This window comes from Mauremys reevesii, linkage group 11 (assembly GCF_016161935.1).
Source record: "Mauremys reevesii isolate NIE-2019 linkage group 11, ASM1616193v1, whole genome shotgun sequence".
NCBI lineage: Eukaryota > Metazoa > Chordata > Testudines > Geoemydidae > Mauremys > Mauremys reevesii.
In genome coordinates this window covers 27,732,627-27,749,760 of record NC_052633.1, presented here as the reverse complement: position 1 = coordinate 27,749,760, position 17,134 = coordinate 27,732,627, and the positions used below count along the sequence as shown (strand labels likewise).

Below are 17,134 nucleotides of genomic sequence, written 5' to 3'. Positions count from 1 at the left end.
AAATTACACTATTTTTATTTTGCAGAGAGATCACGAAGTATTAGTAGTAGAAGACAATTCAAAGCTAAATTTCATCCAAAGGACTCTCTTCTTTTAATGCCTATATCTGCTCACTTAATGGGAAAACTCAGAACTACAGACAAACCCCGTAGCCGAACCACTGGACTTCATTCATTTGCACATGCAACTTTCGACATCACAAAAGTTTCAAGACCAAGAATTTTTAATGTCAGCAAGCTCCGACTTAATTCACCAGGAAAGAAAGCTTGAGTCTAGTGCCAACAATGTAGCAGATAAGTATTTGTATCCATGCAATATCCTGTAGGTTTGGGAATAGTCTTTCGGAACAGAATTTCTTGATGACAGTTGCTAATACACAGATGCCTAATTTTGGAAACCTAAACTCTTTTCACAAGAGAGTTGTGTGTGGGATGGAAGGAGGCGGTCTGTCTGTGAAGAATTAAATTTGATGCAGTAGTAAAGAATAAATGCATTGAAAATAATTTCAAATTCATCACTCACAGGCATCAATGAAGGCTATTGTGTGCAGGTTTTATATTTTGGTGAATTTAAGCTTCTATTTCTAATCATACAATGCCTTCTGTTACTAGATACAAGAGCTGCAAAACAGCTGCTATGCATACTTGCATCTTCTATCTTCAGATAGGCACTCTCAAACTAATCTATATCCACTCTTATGGGTAAATTTTTAAAATGTTGTGCAGAGTTTCAAGATCAATGGACTCATGTAGCCAAAATCTTGAAGTGCTATGAAAATTTGCCTCTATAAAACGTTGTTCTGTGTTACAAAAGGATATTTGAGTATATAGATAATAATAATTAAGGCTGATACTTTTCACTTATCTAGAGAACTTTAACTGAGTGCTTTCCAAAGGTAATTATTGCACTATTAACTTATTCCTATTTTACACATGGGGAAAAATAAGGGACATAAGTCTAAGGTCATGCATGGAGTCAATGGCATATGAGAATAGAATAACTCTCCTGACTTCCAACTCCCTGTTTTAACTACTAAATAGCACAGCAGCCCGTAAGGGTGCTTACATTGGTCAGATATGTCTTAGTAAGAAAAGACTAGGAAACATAAACATTTTAATAACAGCCATGAACAATAATTCCCAAACTGGATGTGTTATAAGTTGATAGTTGAAAGTTCATTTAGGGAGACTTCTAGACTTGGTACCTTGATGGAAACTTCTCCAACTTGTTCTGAGATATCAATTCCAAGAGAAGCTCTATAATATAACAAGCACTGTATTATTTTTAACAAACAATTTTTTATAATTATGCTAATAAAGTTATACATCTACTCAATTATGAAGCTACCTATTTAAAGTATTGAGTATTTGGTGCTTGACTCTTGTGAGCTTTATACAGGCAATGAAGATTTGTAAATCTATACAGCACCTTCTATATTTTAGTTTGTCCAACTTCCCTTTTATGAAAGACTTTCCTTGTTCATAGCATAATGATGTACACGAGTTCCACCTAACCCATAATGTTTTTATAGCATTCCCCTTCACCAGTGACAATGAGTAAAGTATTGCAGGTTCTTTCCTTCCATATGAATAACTCAGTACTGTCTACTAAATGTCTCAACACAAATGATCTGCCCAGAACAAGAAACATGTTCTCTCCAGCCCAGAAATGTAATCTCTATACATCTTGGCTTTTCTCTCTCACCTCATATTTGAAACATGAAATGTGAGTCCTTTCAAAAATCAGTCTTTTTGTTAGCAAAATGAACCAAACCTCAGCCCAAGCAATTAAAGGGGCAGCACTGTTACTGAAGTCAATGAGAATTGTCCCAGGTTATATCAGGGGTAAGTGTGACACCGGGGTGAAATCCTGGTTCCACTGAAGACAATGGCAGAACTTCCATAGACATCAATGGGCTCAGAATTAACCCACATATGTTCTGCAAATAATAAAGCTGTCCTGTCCAGTCACAGGAGGACTACCCCAGGGTAGAGGGATCCCACAGTTGTGTAGAGCTGGCATAAAAGTTCCTCTACCAACTCCTTCCTGCAGCCAGCACAGGAAAAAAGGAACATGGGCTTTCCTTATACCCTGAGCATCTGTGACTGCTGAAGTGGCCCCAATGTGCTCGAATGGGGGAGAAAAGCAAATACCTTCTAAAGGAGAAATATTTTCTCAGCTTCCCTCCCACGTGTATCTCCTCTAACTGAGGTGAGGAATTGTGAATGTAAAACACTGCAAACATCTTAAACAAGAAGGGTTTCAACTAGTTTCAATTTAAAATTTCTGACTGAATGAGATTTAAGAAAAAAGCAAGTGGCATAATAATAGCTCCTGCCAGACAAGTACATTTTCAAGATATGGTTAATCTCATTTAAAATAGGCTGAATATACAGTTGGAAGGGAAATGAGCAACTGGCCAAAGGTATCTGTCAGCTAGCCAGAGAATAATCAAGGTCAAAAGAAATCAGCAACACAACAACTTGTGAACAAATGGCTATAAGCATGGGTGAGGGTCTAGTAAAGAGACTGAATATCCAATATAAAGGAGAACAGCAGCTGGAGAAAAACACAAATTCATAGTGTTATGAAAGGGAAATAACAGGCCAGGTCAAATCAAATTTATTAGCATTATTGAACCAGAAGCTTGTCTGCCCTGACTTTCTGGAGAGAGAAAACAGCTACTGAGGCAAACTAGAAGGGCTCAAGTTACTTACAGCCACTTCCAAGAGTTTGCTGTTTCTATCCCTACGTCCTAGCTGAAGAGATTACCCTACGGTCTGAACTGGAACATAGCAGAAGAGATGAACTCTGGCTATGGTGGTGGTTGTTTTCCCCCCAGAAAGTCGCTTTTCTTTTTCACTTTGATGCTCGTTGAGATTTCGCAGTTTGCATCCCATTGCTAACACTTGTGAATGCAAGATATAGCAGAAGTTCACAAGAGTATTTACCTGTGCAATTTATCTATTCTGTGGGATTGCAGCAAAATAAGGTAACCTTATTTTTTAATGAATGAAGCCTTACATAAGTACTCTCTGAAGCATAACATTCCAACATTTTTGTTCTCTCAGAAAACTGCAAATCTGTGTTTCCTGAGAAGTTCCCAAAATGTCTGTTTTTATTGAGGAAACGGGAAAAGATGAAAACCTATTTCATAATAATACAGATCACAATTAGCATTTTAAAAATAGGGAACCTCCAAAGTTTCCCAAACACTCTGCTTCAATTCAACCCCACTTCCATTCCTTCCAAAACCTACATAACCTCATAAAAACAGGCCATGCCATGGATACTAATGTCTAAAGTGCAGTAGAGGTATTTTATATCAAATGTTATTTTATTAAAGGTATTCTGGTTAAAAAGCAGTATTTTAACTTTGTCTAAACACCTGGGGCCAGACTGATGCACAGTGTGGCTTTGCTGAGAGGGTGTCTACTGCTGCCCATCCCTCAGGGTTCCCATCAGGATGCTGGGGAGTAGCTCTTTTTTTTTTTTTTTTTAATGGCTCAGGCTTGTCAGCATCCCAACTGGAAGAGGCAACTGAGAGGTCAACATATCCTTCACATGCCTTCTGTCCAATTTTGGAAAAGTGCTAGCCTGTCTCCAGCTCCTTAGAGCAAAATAGGTTGGGACTGCTGTGTGTCACTGCAGCCTCCACCAACAGATATTCCATCTCAGGAATGTAAACCCATTCTGAACTTAGCACTGGATGGCTGATCATGAACAGGCAGCAGGGTTCAGTGCATAAGACAGTGAGCTCAGAGACAGAATGCCTGAGTTCTAGTTCTATTCCTGGCTCTGCCACCAATTAATTGAATGACCATAAGCAAGTTGCTTAACCTCTTCATGTCTCAGTTTCCCCATATTACAATAGGAATAATGATATTTATCCAACTTCATAAAGTTCTTTGAGATCTATGCCCAAAAAGGGGTAAATAAGTGTTAAGTATTATTTGTATCTTATATAATTGCAGTGAAAAGTTACTGATATTTAAAAAGCACAACTGCATCACAAGAAGTTTCACATAATAAAATCTGATTGTATAACTGAAGGAGGCTTAAATTAAAATGACTGTAGGAAGTTAAAGTTCAATATGACCATACGAGAAAATGGATTGGTAGGAGCTGTGACACTTACTTTGGTTCATAGCGTATGCCATCTGTGCTATGTAACACACCTAAACCTGCACGCATCCTTTCAATACCATTCCTAAATAGAGAAGAACATAAATTTAAAATGCAGTTCATACTTTACGTACAAATGTGTCTTTTTGTCTGGATGACACGTGGCTTAACCACAATAAGCAGAAATTCTTACACAATTACGTCAACTGGTTTTTTCGCATTGTACCACTGCTATATAGAACATTTAAAAAACAACAACATAGAAACACAGTCTTTGCTCACCAGGCAATCATAACACCATTGTCAGTACAGAGTCTGGGAGGAGGACACAGCAAATTGAAGTTAGTTGCATCTGTTACAATTTGCAGAGCTCTTCGGATATACTGATTACTTGCAACTCCTCCTGATACAACCTGACAACAATTTTAAAAAGACAGGCAAAAGTCATTCAAAAGTAAACAAATAAGGAACAGCTGATAGTGCACTAGTTCAACAAAAAAGCTTGATGAAGATATTGAAGAAAATTCATAAGAAAGGCCATACTGGGTCAGACCAATGATCCATCTAGCCCACTATCCTATCTTCGGACAGTGGACAATGTCAGATACTGCAGAGGGAATTAACAGAATGGGTAATCATCAAGTGATCATCATCTACTCCCAGCTTCTGGCAGTCAGAGGCTAGGTACACCCAGAGAGCATAGGGTTGCATCCCTGCCCATCCTGGCTAATAGCCATGAACTTATCTAATTTTTTTTTAAATCCTGTTATGGTTGTAGCCTTTACAACATCCTCTGGCAAAGAGTTCCACAGGTTGACTGTGTGTTGTGTGAAGCAGTACTTCCTTTTGTTAATTTTAAACTTGCTGCCTATTAATTTCAGTGGGTGGTCCCTACTTCTTGTGCTATGTGAAGAAGTAAATAACATTTCCTTATTCATTTTCTCCACACCAATCAAGATTGTATAGATCTTTATCATATCCCCCCCCTTAGTCCAAGGTGAAATGTACTGGGGGAAGCTATTCCACACCCCTAATTTCAAAGATAATAAATAGGGAAATCAAGACCTAATAGAAAAGAAAAGGATAAGAGAATTGGGTGTCTGTAGTCTTAGTAAGGGCTTGTCTCCACTGGCAGGCTAAAATGACGCCACTGCAATTGATGCAGTGGCATCAATTTATTGGGTCTGGTGAAGGTGTGATAAGTTGATGGCAGAGTGCTCTCCCGTTGCCTTCAGTGCTCCACCTCCCCGAGAGGCAGAAGCTAAGCTGGTGGGAAAGCATCTCCCGCTGACACAGTGCAGTGTAGATACCACATTAGGTCGATGTAAGCTACGTCACTCAAGGGGGTGACTTAGAAGCGACAGTGTAGACCAGGCCTAAAAGATTAGTGAACAGATACAACTATCTACAAATACAGCATGTAAAGGATGTGTAAGTAGGGCAGCTATCAAAAATCAGGCATTAGGGCCTCTGTTATGCAGGAGATCAGACTAGATGATCATAATGGTCCCAGCTGGCCTTAATCACATTATTCAAGTAGGACAGAACAAAAGTAATGGGTGTAAATTGCAGCACAGCACATTTAAGCTATTAGAGGAAAATGCTAAAAAGGTAAGAATAGCAAGCCATGTAATCATCACTATATATTCAAGACTAGACTAAATACCCATGTATTATGGATGATTTAGGAATGGATTAGATTATCCACATCCAATGATTATTTGTATTAAATAGTGCACAGAGCTCTCAATCAGGATCAGTGCTCCTGTGTGCTGGGAATCTAATTCAAATGAGACTATGAAATTATTTAATATATATATTTTAAGTGTCTTGTAAAAATGCTAGCTGTTAAAAATGACTTTCTGGTCCTGTGTAGCAGGCAAAGACACCCTCCTTTAAAAAAAAAATCATGTAATTCTAGCATCACAGATCCAGAGTCAATTAAAAGTTGTCATCTTTTTATGCATCCAATAGTAGAAGTCCTTGAAAATTCTGCTTTCTGGGACATGTATGTCCTTGTAGGGTGAAGAACATTATTGGAAGTTTTATTGAATTTGGCATATAACAATTTTTATGCTTAATTTAGACATTTTTCACTTACAATTAAGTTGCTATAACACATAAAAAGGTAAGTAATCTCCAAGGCTTTATAGCAACTACACTTTTTACCTTTAGAGTTAGTCCAAAAATTTCAAGTTTTTGAAATATTTCAAGAAAAAGGCCAATGGGGGGGAGAGGGGAGCAGAAGAGAACTTTCATGAAAGAGTGTCCTATTTTCTAGCAAGCTCTAGTTATATTATTGAAGAGAGGTTAGTGAAACTGAATAATACGAAAAAATTTGAACCCAGTTTACAAGTTATAAAATTAAGTTCATTAGCAGACATTTTCACATGTTCACAAAAATCTTTAATCTTTTCACCATATTTCATAAAGCTTTAATCATCATTGACAAATTACAAGAACAGAAGTGCATGGCCTAGTAGCATTAACAATGTGATGATTAAGAAAATACTATTTTTTTCCTCAATTTATTAAGACAAAATGTGAGAGAGTAACTATAAATGAAGAATTCTGAATCAGTACCCCTGCAAAACCCTGCAGCCAGACCACATTGGGCTGTCAGATTTCACAAATTTAGTAGAGTTGAATTATGTCAAGACTGGGATAGGAAAGCTACAAGGAAAAGCAAGATACTAAAGGAAGTAGTGTTGGCAATTCAATAGGCGCCACTCTCCCCAATAAGTCAATGTTTATTAAATGTCCCAGCATGGGGGGTGGGGGGGGGAGACAGAAAGGGTGCTGTTCTGCTGGAGGTACTCTCTTTTGGATGAGACAGAGAACTATGGTCATGACCACTTTCGGTAATTAAATCTCATAGTGCACAAGATGAGGTGTTAATCCTAGTGTCCTGGGCAAATTTAAACTTGGTTAATCACATTCTGTTTACTTATAAATTCCCCTCGAAATTTCAGCTTGATATATTATTCTCACTTCCTCTCCTAAACTGCTTTCTAGTATTGCTCTGTACAGTTGAAACAAATGATGTGTTTCACCCGATGGCTGCATTTCAGTGGAGGATGATGCTATCCCTACATGTAGTTTTCATATCAGTTAGTTAACTTTATACAATGCTTTGAGATTGTTTGGAGTAAAAGATGTTAAAGTTGTGGATAGATGTTTCTAATACATCTAAATATATACAAGAAAAATAGACATGTAAGAAAACTTTAAAATTACTTTACTTAACAATGCAGCACTTTGCAATCCTCTATACAGCTGTACACTCTGTTGGAGCAGGTTTTATTTATTTTATATGTTCAACTAAATGTATCACATGCATTTATTTTAATGCTGGAGCTGTGTTGTTAGTGGAAATGTCAAGGAGGGTGCTGATGCCTTGCTGCACTTTCTCCTGGTGCTGTTACATGTATTCAGATGTATGACAGCATGTACCCCTTGACATGCATAGTAAAGTTATATGTACTTACCAAAGTTGCATTTGGTTGTGATAGGATGCCACTTTTTATGCAGAATAGAATGGCCCGGTGTGTTCGCTGGGCAATATGAAGTGCTACTGCATGCTGTACTGCAGCAGCAATGTCTGTAACACAGGACAGGAGGTGTCCCTCCTGTAAACCTAAAGAGATTGTGAGCAAAAGGGTTTTTTGCAAATATAACCACAGGTCAGGTGTACAATTTGTATATATCTTACTTTGAAAAATACCTTCTTCCTTTTCTTTTTGCATAATTATTCTAGTGGCATTGGAGTGAAGTCCAGAAAAGGAAAAATTGCAGTTAGGATGATGTCGCATGGGAGCTCCGAGTTCATAATTCAGCCTGTTTCCCTGTTGGGCCAAGTGCTCTATAGCTTTCCCACCACTCATTCTGCAGCACTCTGGGTGCTTTGTTAGAGAGAGTCTTCTTGCTACCTAGAAAAATGGAAAAGAATCTAATTATGCTAACAATAGACTTGGAAAGAAGAATTGGGGAAAAATAGGGCCAAATTAATCCCTGATGTTATCGCACTGCTCCATTATAACTCCAGTCAATGGAGTTACACTAAGGATGAATTTGGCCCAGAGTTTATATATTGTGAACTAGGTCTTATGAGGAAAAGACCAATGATAGATGCTAAGGCTAAGGGCGTTTAACATCAAATCCAATTTTATAGTAAACTGGGTGAATACGAGGGTCCTCAAACTTTGCAAGAAACATGAGGAATCTAATTCTTATTCTGTTTGAAATGGACACTCATGGGTATATTAGACTGCCAAGTTAACACTAATAGAAAGGATTTCAAACTTTTTTTAAAATTTTTGTTTTGTTTTAAAAATTTCCTTGCAAACCTGTGCTAGTGCTTGAGAATAAGAAACAGAAACTGGCCAGCTTAAGTTTATTTATTCAGTGACCAACACAATATAACTTGTGAAACATAAACTAGACTTTTCAAACTCTCTCAGGCACAATTAGTAACATAAGTAAGGACATTTTAAAAAAATCAAACACGATTTTAAACAGCAGCATCCTTTTAAATATCACTGTTAGTCAGATTCATTTGTACTGCATATATTGTTGAACTTTCTATGTCCAGCCTCAGTGTAGGCTGGCCATCCAGGTTATGGCTAGCTGCCTGCTGAAAACAACTAGTGCCAACTAAAGAAATATAATGAATAGATTTTAGTAGCCTCTAAGCCTACAACATCTCTAGTATTTCAAATTGGAGGAAAAAATTGAAGTTTATAGTGTATTGTACTGTTTTCTTTATGTTGACTGTAGGTGATATTCTAGAAAGCATACTGGCTAACTTGTTCCAACCTCTGTGGTTACAATGAAAATTCCCAGAGTTTAAATATACATCTGCCAAATCAGATCCTTCCTTTAACAATGCCCATTTTATAAGCAGGGAATATTTAAAAATTAATTTATTCAGATTTATTTAAGGTATCCATCTAGGGTCTGGGCACAAATATAAAAAATTGCTAATAAAACACAGAGAGTAGGACTGGTCTACACAAGTGATTAACCTTACCTGTTACTGGATTCCACTGTTTTTCCACTGCTGGAAAAAACATTAGCTGCTCTAAAGCTTACACAAATTCTTACCCAAGGCAATGCCAGAATCCCAGTTTCCTAAAGAATACATACCGCTACTTTTGCTACTGTAAGAAACAGACAAACTATTATGTAAATAATACAACAAATGTAAGTACTTGTATAAAATGCATAAATGAATCCCTACAGAAATGTTACCTTGTCAAGCATGTCTCCTGGTGCTATATCCACTGACTGTCCAAGCAGAAGAAAATCTGAAACTCCTTGTGCTACTACCAGGATACAGTGGCCTCCAGAGATTAAAAGAACTAAGAAAGGGAATTCCACTTGGTTTATCAGCCTAATTGTAAGTGCATGTGCCTCCATGTGGTGGATAGGGATGAAAGGTTTTTTATACTTGTCCACCAATTTTAAACTATATTCTAATCCCACGCCGAGACTTAAAGCGAGTCCTGGCTTTACAGTAGTTGCAACAGCAGAGAGCTCATTGAGAGAGATTCCACTGACGCAGAGTGTTTCTTTTACTATTCGCTCAATATTTTCCCTGTGAAGCTGCTGTGCCACTGGAGGAATAATCCCACCTGTTCTAATTAGAAACAAAGAATTATGAAGTGTCCATATTTTATGACAGAAACAGAATCATAGAAATGAGAGATGGAAAAGACTTGGTAGTCCTTCCACTTCATGACAGTTCTCTACAGTTATTCTCAAATGCTTTGTCTAGTCCTATTTAAAAAGCTCCATGCAGTGAAGATTACCATCACCTCCAATGGAAGGCCATACAAGGATTCAACTTGCTCTTGCTTAGTTTATGCCCCATTTGAATTTAGCCCTAGGCTGTGCCAAGACAATTTATAGGAGTTGGTATCCACAACCCCACTCTGTCATCATGAATTTAGCAAGGAATGTCCATATTCTGATTTACCTTTGTCCAAAATTGGAGACAGGTAAATAAAATACTCTTCAGGATTGGTGGGTGTGGGGAATTTTACCAAATTTGATAATCAGAACCAATTCATATTTCTTAAGACTTAAGAACCTGCCCCTTGATGGAATATGACAAGTATAAATGACAATCACATTAGTAATATTAAACTACAAGTGCAGTTTAGAAAATAAAGCACCCATGATAATGTCTACTTACTTTAAATGGACTTCATTTTGAGAATGTAGAGCTTCTCCTAAGATTTTGCCAGTATCATCCACCACAGCAGCTGCTGTATCATCACAACTGGTTTCAATTCCCAGAACTAATTTAGTGGGATAGTATTTGACAGAGTTAAAGAAAATGCTTCTTAACCACACAGACCGGCCGTGTTTAACTGAATTTGAAGTGCATCTGGTTACACTGCTTATTGCTAAAATCTTCTGCACAGAGGCATGCCTAGAAAAGAACTGTACAGATACCATCCTCAGAATTCAAATTCCACAACAGTAATTTAGTCAGGCCAAGTCATATTAGTAACAAGTAATTTTAAAAGCAGTGGCCAAATTCATGCAAACTGTCACTTCAAAATTAATGCAGTTACACCAATAATGACTTTAATGGGTTCATGTTTAAATGGGAAGAGACTAAAAATTCTGCTATTCCATTGTTTATTATACCACTAGAGGTCTGAGTGAACAGGCTTAGCTGATACCAGAATATCTTTAGTCATCTAACAATTAGTCGTCATATATGGGTCCTAATTCTCTTCTCAGCAGGTTTTTTACCCCAGAGTACTTCTATTGACTCATGATTTACACTGGTATAAATCCCAAGGAGAAGCAGACCCTGCTCCCTTCAGTGAGCTCCACCATTCATGAGTAATAAGAACGTATATTTGTGGCAATAAAAACTTCATCGTGCCTGAGAACCATTACATATATTCTCTCTCCCCGTTTGCATATCTATAGCGAGATACATAGCAACATGCTGGGCTAGATCCTTGGAGCTAGTAGCAAAACACTTCTTTTACACTGACCAATCTTATTTTATGATAGCAAACTTGTATTTTTTTCCACACAATCTTCCTAATTCAAACCAACTCAGCTGTTTCTGTGCAGACTTTCCCAAAATATTCACTACTGGGCTTAGAACAAATGTGCCAAATTTCAGCCCTAAAGATATGTTTTGATAGGCCTCTGAAAATGACCCTTTAGGATGAAAATCCCCGTGCCACCTTAACTTTAGGCAGTGCTCTATCAAAAGTATATTTTGGAGCATGCCTTAGGTACCCAGGCCTGATCCTCCAAGGTATTTCAGATCTTAATACACATTGATTTCAATAGGAATACAACTCCTAAACACCTTTTAAGATCTGGGCCACAGTCCTCCTCTGACTCAATTTTTCTCCCAGTACTAGGACAGTTGCTGATCATGACGTAGTATTTCAACAAGGATCAATATTAGCACCAGTAGCATTAAGTGCCCGGTGCTCATGGTATTTTTAGTAATAGAGCTTAAAACTGCTGCTGCATCTAACACTAGAAATCCTGTGGGGTGGAGGACATGGGGGGAATTCCTGGTCGGGAAGGAAAGTGGTGGTGGGGGAAAAAGAAACAAGAAGTTAGAGAAAACGAAAGGAATTTTATAAAAAGAAAAAAAAAGAAAATGCGTCCCATTAGAGGGATTACATAGACAAGAAGCACTGTCCTCCAACTCAGGCCCCAAGAAGAGGTAGAAACAATAGGAGGACCTAACCACCTAAGGTAAGAAAAAAAATGTTTTGGGGTTTAACATGCTTCTAAAATGCTCTCCTATTTTCTCAGTAGTAAGACATCGTCCCATTCTGGCAAATTTGTGAGATGAACACTATGTAGGTACAATACCTGTGCTTTAACAACCTAATCTGAGTTACATTACAAAACACAAATGGTTTGTACAGTAGATTACAGTAAGTGACTAACCAAATGGATATTTCTTAAAGTGAACTGAAATCACTCTCCCCCTCTTTCTATATATGAAAAGTTAATTGAAAAAAAAAAGCCAATGCCAAAATATTTTTAGCAATTTAAAAAATGATTTCTTTTCCTCACTCTTTATACAGTAACCCCTTGGACGCTTGAAAGTGATACCTGTTCCCTTTCCCAGTTTTGTTTCTCCTTTGTGCATGCATACTGGTTTATTGGAGGGTTTCTCGAGAGTGCTTTCTTATTATTCTACTGTACACAGAATTACACTGACTTAAAAAAATTGCAAGAAATTAAGCAGATCAAGTTTCAGGTCAAACAAAAATATAACTTTCATTTTCTAAAACAGTCATAATTTTAGAGCTCAAGAAATTGACCTGAATAGCGTATCCCTTACTTTTTTACTATTACAAACTACTGAGCTAAAACGTGTTTTCTAAGAAATAAGAAAAAGAAAGGGAAATGTTTTCTTAATACTTAACATTTTGAGAAGGGTTAGGAGGTCTGTGGTTACCTGCACCCAAAACATGTTTCAAAACAGATTTTGTTCAGTGTTTCCAACTGGAGGTACCATGTTTTACACTTTTCTGTGAGAGAGACACAGAACACAGAGTAAATCTCAGAAAACTCTGCAACGCATAGACATTATGTATAGACAGGCAGATGTGCTTGGTTACACTCCTAAATTCTGAACTGTATAAGTAACACCTTACCGTTTATATGCCTGAATACTCCATTATTAGAAGGAACAAGACTTACCATAAGTCACTGCCACTGTAAAAAATATTCAAGCTTTCAGAAAGGTATTACTCCAGACAACAAACAATCAAATAACTGGGCAACATCATACTAGCAAGCCAGTTACAAGAAGAGGAACTATGTAGTGGGAGAATGTATTTGTTTTATTTATTTAAAGTAGTCTCACCACAAACATTAAAAGAATAAACAATAGTATAACTTGTTTATAATTCATAAATACTTGTTTTGTAAATTAGGGGATATGTGGCCACAGCATCTGTGATTATATGGAATCAGGGGCCATGAATCCACCGAGGGTACAAAGGTGCAGTGGCTCCTTCTCCAGTCACAGGGCTGGAATAGTGGCTGTGGTGCTTTCCTCCACTCTGTCAATAAATGGGGGAGAGGGTGAGAAAGAGGGAATTGTCCCTCCTCCACCACCCACACAGAACTGGTTCCTGTGCGATTCCCTGTGGTCCTGCTATCACTGAAATCAACAGGAAAACACCCAATGATTTCACCATGAGTGGGATCAAAACACATTTGTTACAGCATGTCACAATGTAAAAACATTCCTTCTAAAATAACCATTTTCCCTACACACCACTCCAGCCAATATTTTTAATCAGTTCAACTCTTATTACACATGCTGTGAGAAATGCCCTTGTGGATACTAATTTAAATCCAAACTAATCTGATTAGATCCTGAGCCTTTTAAAAAACAGGACAGTGATCCCTGATAACATAATTATCTGTGCTACTTTCAAGAGCATCCACTAACTATTCAAGGATACTGATTTTATTTTTGACATAATATGTGAAGCACCCAGGCAGGGGAAATGAAGCATGACTGTAAAAAGAAAAGGGAAGCAATTGAGTTAAGATAGCTGTACCAAAACAATCAATAGTATATTTTCATCCACAGATCTTGAAGTACTTCACTCATTGTCCTTATTTTATAGATGGGGAATCTGAGATAGAAAGATATTAAGCGACTTGCCTAGTCACAGCACAACCAGAAACAAAATCCAGATTTCTCAAGTCACAATTCCCTCCCCTAGCTACTGGATCACACTGCTTCCCATTAAGTGAAAGAGTGGGGATCCTCTAGACCTTATCTGCACAAGGGCCTTGGTTAGATAACTACATAGAAAAACCCACCTTAAGACATCATGTGAGGAAAAACAACAGAAAAGAAGATAACATGCTAAGCAACATTTTCTCCTTTCCGACTTATCATGTCTAATTTATGTAACACCACATCTGACCCTGGTACTTTACAGACAAATAAAATGACATGTACCTTCCCTGAAGTGATTACAATTAGATTTAATGCACCAGATACGACTAACAAACAAGGGGAGGAGAAAATCGGTATGGAAGGATGAGTTACAACAGAAAAATATCATGAGATATGCTTAATGTTATGCACACATTCTGTTAATTATCTCTGGGTATCTTAAAATTAATTTTCTCAACATATTACATCTTGTGGTTAAAGTCCAGAATGAAGGGGAACTAAAGCCTGAACAAAAGGAAGAGTTTTTTGATCCCCTCCCACTACTCTACTACAAGGTGTATTTCTGTGCTTTTTCTTATTCTTGTTATGGAAATTGCTACTGTTGAGACAATACTTGTTGCAACATCAAACAGTTGTTTTGTGTTATGTCACTAAATACTGAAGACATAACCTTTCCAGTACTAGATAAGAAGTTTTTTGAAAATCTACATCTATTTTGTTGGTAACTGGTTGGGTCTAGTATTTCAGTCCTGTTCCATCTTTAATTTCAATGAACAGGGCTATTCTGGGATGGAAAGTGGTTGCTTATTTAATTTTTGCTTCAGGGTTAAATTGTATCTTAACTATCTTCAATAACAGATCTCTAGTCTGGCAGTGAGGCTCTTAAACTGGAGGTAGTGGCTATACAACATTTTTTAGTATGGGGCTATTGAAAAAATGTGTACCTGCCTTCCCCTAATCTACATAGATAACAAATAGGTTTGGGGAACTGATGGCCAACGTTACTGCTAACACAGATGTAGACAGACATACCTGGAGAATGATCCTTCTTTGCTGGGAGCACATTTCTAATGATGTTCTGACTGGAAGGAGTTTTGTTTATTAGCTCTTTTAACATTCCTAGAGTTCTATGCTTAAGTGCACCTACTATGGTATCAATCATATTGTGTGCAATAGCATGTTTATATGTAGAAGGTTATTACACAGAGTTGGGCAAAAAAACCACCAGACTGCATGTAAACAAGTGTCATGGTTCTTTCTACACTCTTGACTGTTTCAACTCCCCAAATGAAACAATGACTGACTAGATACAATCAGGTGGGTCCGTTTTGAATTAATAATGCACAGCTGTAGGGCTTCCCCTTTATTGCTTTTCTATCTCAGTCCCTTTCTGGCTCTTACCTGACAGGGATAATGTGGCTCACAAATATTTTTGAAAGGAAATCGGTTTTGCCATTGGAGGGGGCCAGGATGAATTAAATGGCATAATCTTATAATGGAAGGGAAAAAACAAAGCCCTACAAGTGTTATATCTTCTCTGCTCTGCAAATTATTTAAATCAAACCTTGACTGGGGCACTAGAAGAGGAAGGTTGGTGTAAGGGGCCGGAGACGTGGGACTGTTTCGTGGCTGCATTCTTGGGAGAATAAACGGACGGAGGAGTTTGTAAGTCATAACCCGGTAGAGAGGAGAGCGGCACGGCAGTCGGGACAGGTGCAATGCTACGGTTACTCCACCAGCCATTTCAATGAGATGCTCCTGAGAGAGAACTGACTATAACGGGTGGGCAGGTCACGTAACCTCCGACGGCGAGGATGCAACGAGAGGGGGGCAGCCCTTTCCCTAGCGCCCCAGAGCAGCGCGGGGGCTGTGGTGCTGACCCCCGGGCGCAAAGTCACCCAGCGCCGAGGGGGAGGCCGCTGAGAGAATCAGGCGGGTCCGACACCCCGGCCTCCCCCGCTCTAGCAACCGAGACCCGGGCGGGCCTGACACCCCGCGCCAGAGACGCCCCCGTCAGTCTTGGGCTAGATGAAGGTTCCGCCTCCCTTGGCCCGGGTTTCATCCAACTTCTCCCCCCGCCCCGACACGGAGACACCCCCCCCTTACTTTGCGCTTCTTGCCCCGCCCCTGCGACCAGATCCAGCGGCTTCTGTCCCGCAAGGGTTAAAACCGGCCTCCCCGTAAGAGCAAGCGGACCAGGCCTGGTCACATGGCAAAGCTGGGCCAATGGAAAGGAGGAACGTACGCTGGGGGAGAGGCAGGGAACCGCTCGCTGGCGCCATCTTTGGTCCAGGCAACTAGAAGGAAAGCCCTGGAGGTAAGCAGCCGTGGGCGCCATCTTTGTTAATCCCCGGGCGTCAGCCGGCGCGCTACAGCAGCCGTCAGGGCGGGCGCAGCGGCGTAAGCCGGCCCGTAGCGATGGCGGGGGCAGGGCGGGGCACTGGGAGACCCCACCGGGCGGCACAGGCCAGAACAGACACAGATGCCAGGCCCTGGGGGTAGGGCTCAGCCTCCCCCCGCCCGCCTCCCCCCTGCGCTCCACGGTGCTGCAGAGCCTAGGGGTGGAGAGGGGCAGCACGGGGCCTAGGGAGGAATATAAGGGGCTCCCTTGAGCTGCTTGAGGCCTGAGGCAATTGCTTAGGCTGCTTCTAGCGCGCGCGGGCTCTGCTGGGCCTGTTTCGTGGCGCTCACCACTGCACCAGGGGCGGATCCCGGTTCGGTTAGACTTGGCCCCGCCGCACTCACACGAGCACACTCAGCCTCTGCTTTTCCGGAGGCCGACGCCATTCAGTGCAGCTTTCAGTGCCACTTCTGCAGCTGGGCTCTCCGTGCACAGCCCCTTCGGACGGAGGCAGCCGTAGTTCAGCAGGCCGTGCAGCGCTGATCGCAGACACCGCCTCAGAGCCTAGGGGAGCACGGGCTGCCTGCCTGCCACCCAAAGGGCACATGAGCCATGGTCCAGATTTATCCTGGCCCTGCTGAGGCTGTTAATCGTGTCCACTGCTCCAAAATGCGCAGCAGCAAGCAGCTGAAAGCAATGATGTTTGGCTGACTGTTTAAAGCTAGTTGTCCTTTAAGTTCTTTTGAATATTAATATGTCTCATTCAAAAAAACTTACACTCCTTCATACTGACTCACTGTGCTGTGTCTTGGTTTCAGATTTATTTTCTGGATTTTATATTCGACACAAAGGAGGATATACTCCTTGCCTCAAGAACTTGCACTTTAAACAAGATATAGAATATCATGTACTGTGTGATCAAGATTATGGTTTCAAGTACAGCTTTTTATGTAAACTTAAAATTT

General features: G+C 39.7%; 3 protein-coding genes across 17 annotated transcripts in view; 2 read left to right on the top strand and 1 right to left on the bottom strand.

The window, feature by feature from the left end:
• Positions 1-503, top strand: part of ANKAR (ankyrin and armadillo repeat containing) — a 52,228-nt gene extending 51,725 nt beyond the window's left edge. Inside the window, exon 25 of one of the 3 annotated variants that reach the window (XM_039494335.1) lies at positions 26-503. In XM_039494335.1, the coding sequence (XP_039350269.1) occupies positions 26-270 (245 nt within the window). In that variant the 3' untranslated portion in view covers positions 271-503. The remainder of the gene's footprint in view (positions 1-25) is intronic. The other 2 variants (XM_039494339.1, XM_039494336.1) reach the window with 2 other exon arrangements.
• A 593-nt stretch (positions 504-1,096) lies between these two features.
• Positions 1,097-16,770, bottom strand: OSGEPL1 (O-sialoglycoprotein endopeptidase like 1). 13 transcript variants are annotated; one of them, XM_039494365.1, is made up of 9 exons: positions 15,935-16,000; positions 13,049-13,193; positions 12,584-12,656; positions 10,322-10,572; positions 9,376-9,763; positions 7,614-8,054; positions 4,408-4,538; positions 4,139-4,210; positions 1,097-1,256 (listed from the first exon to the last, which is right to left on the bottom strand). In XM_039494365.1, the coding sequence occupies exons 3-9, from the start codon at positions 12,596-12,598 to the stop codon at positions 1,154-1,156; spliced, it is 1,401 nt and encodes a 466-aa protein (XP_039350299.1). In that variant the 5' UTR covers positions 12,599-12,656; positions 13,049-13,193; positions 15,935-16,000; the 3' UTR covers positions 1,097-1,153. The 13 variants fall into 13 exon arrangements, with proteins under 13 accessions (XP_039350299.1, XP_039350296.1, XP_039350302.1 ...); XM_039494362.1 differs by having other exon boundaries at positions 13,049-13,657; positions 15,935-15,987; XM_039494368.1 differs by lacking the exon at positions 13,049-13,193 and having other exon boundaries at positions 7,614-7,762; positions 7,850-8,054; positions 9,376-9,758; positions 10,322-10,427; positions 15,935-15,976.
• Positions 16,010-17,134, top strand: part of PMS1 (PMS1 homolog 1, mismatch repair system component) — a 114,049-nt gene continuing 112,924 nt past the window's right edge. Inside the window, exon 1 of the mRNA XM_039494344.1 lies at positions 16,010-16,145. The gene's annotated coding sequence lies outside the window, so the exon portion shown is untranslated. The remainder of the gene's footprint in view (positions 16,146-17,134) is intronic.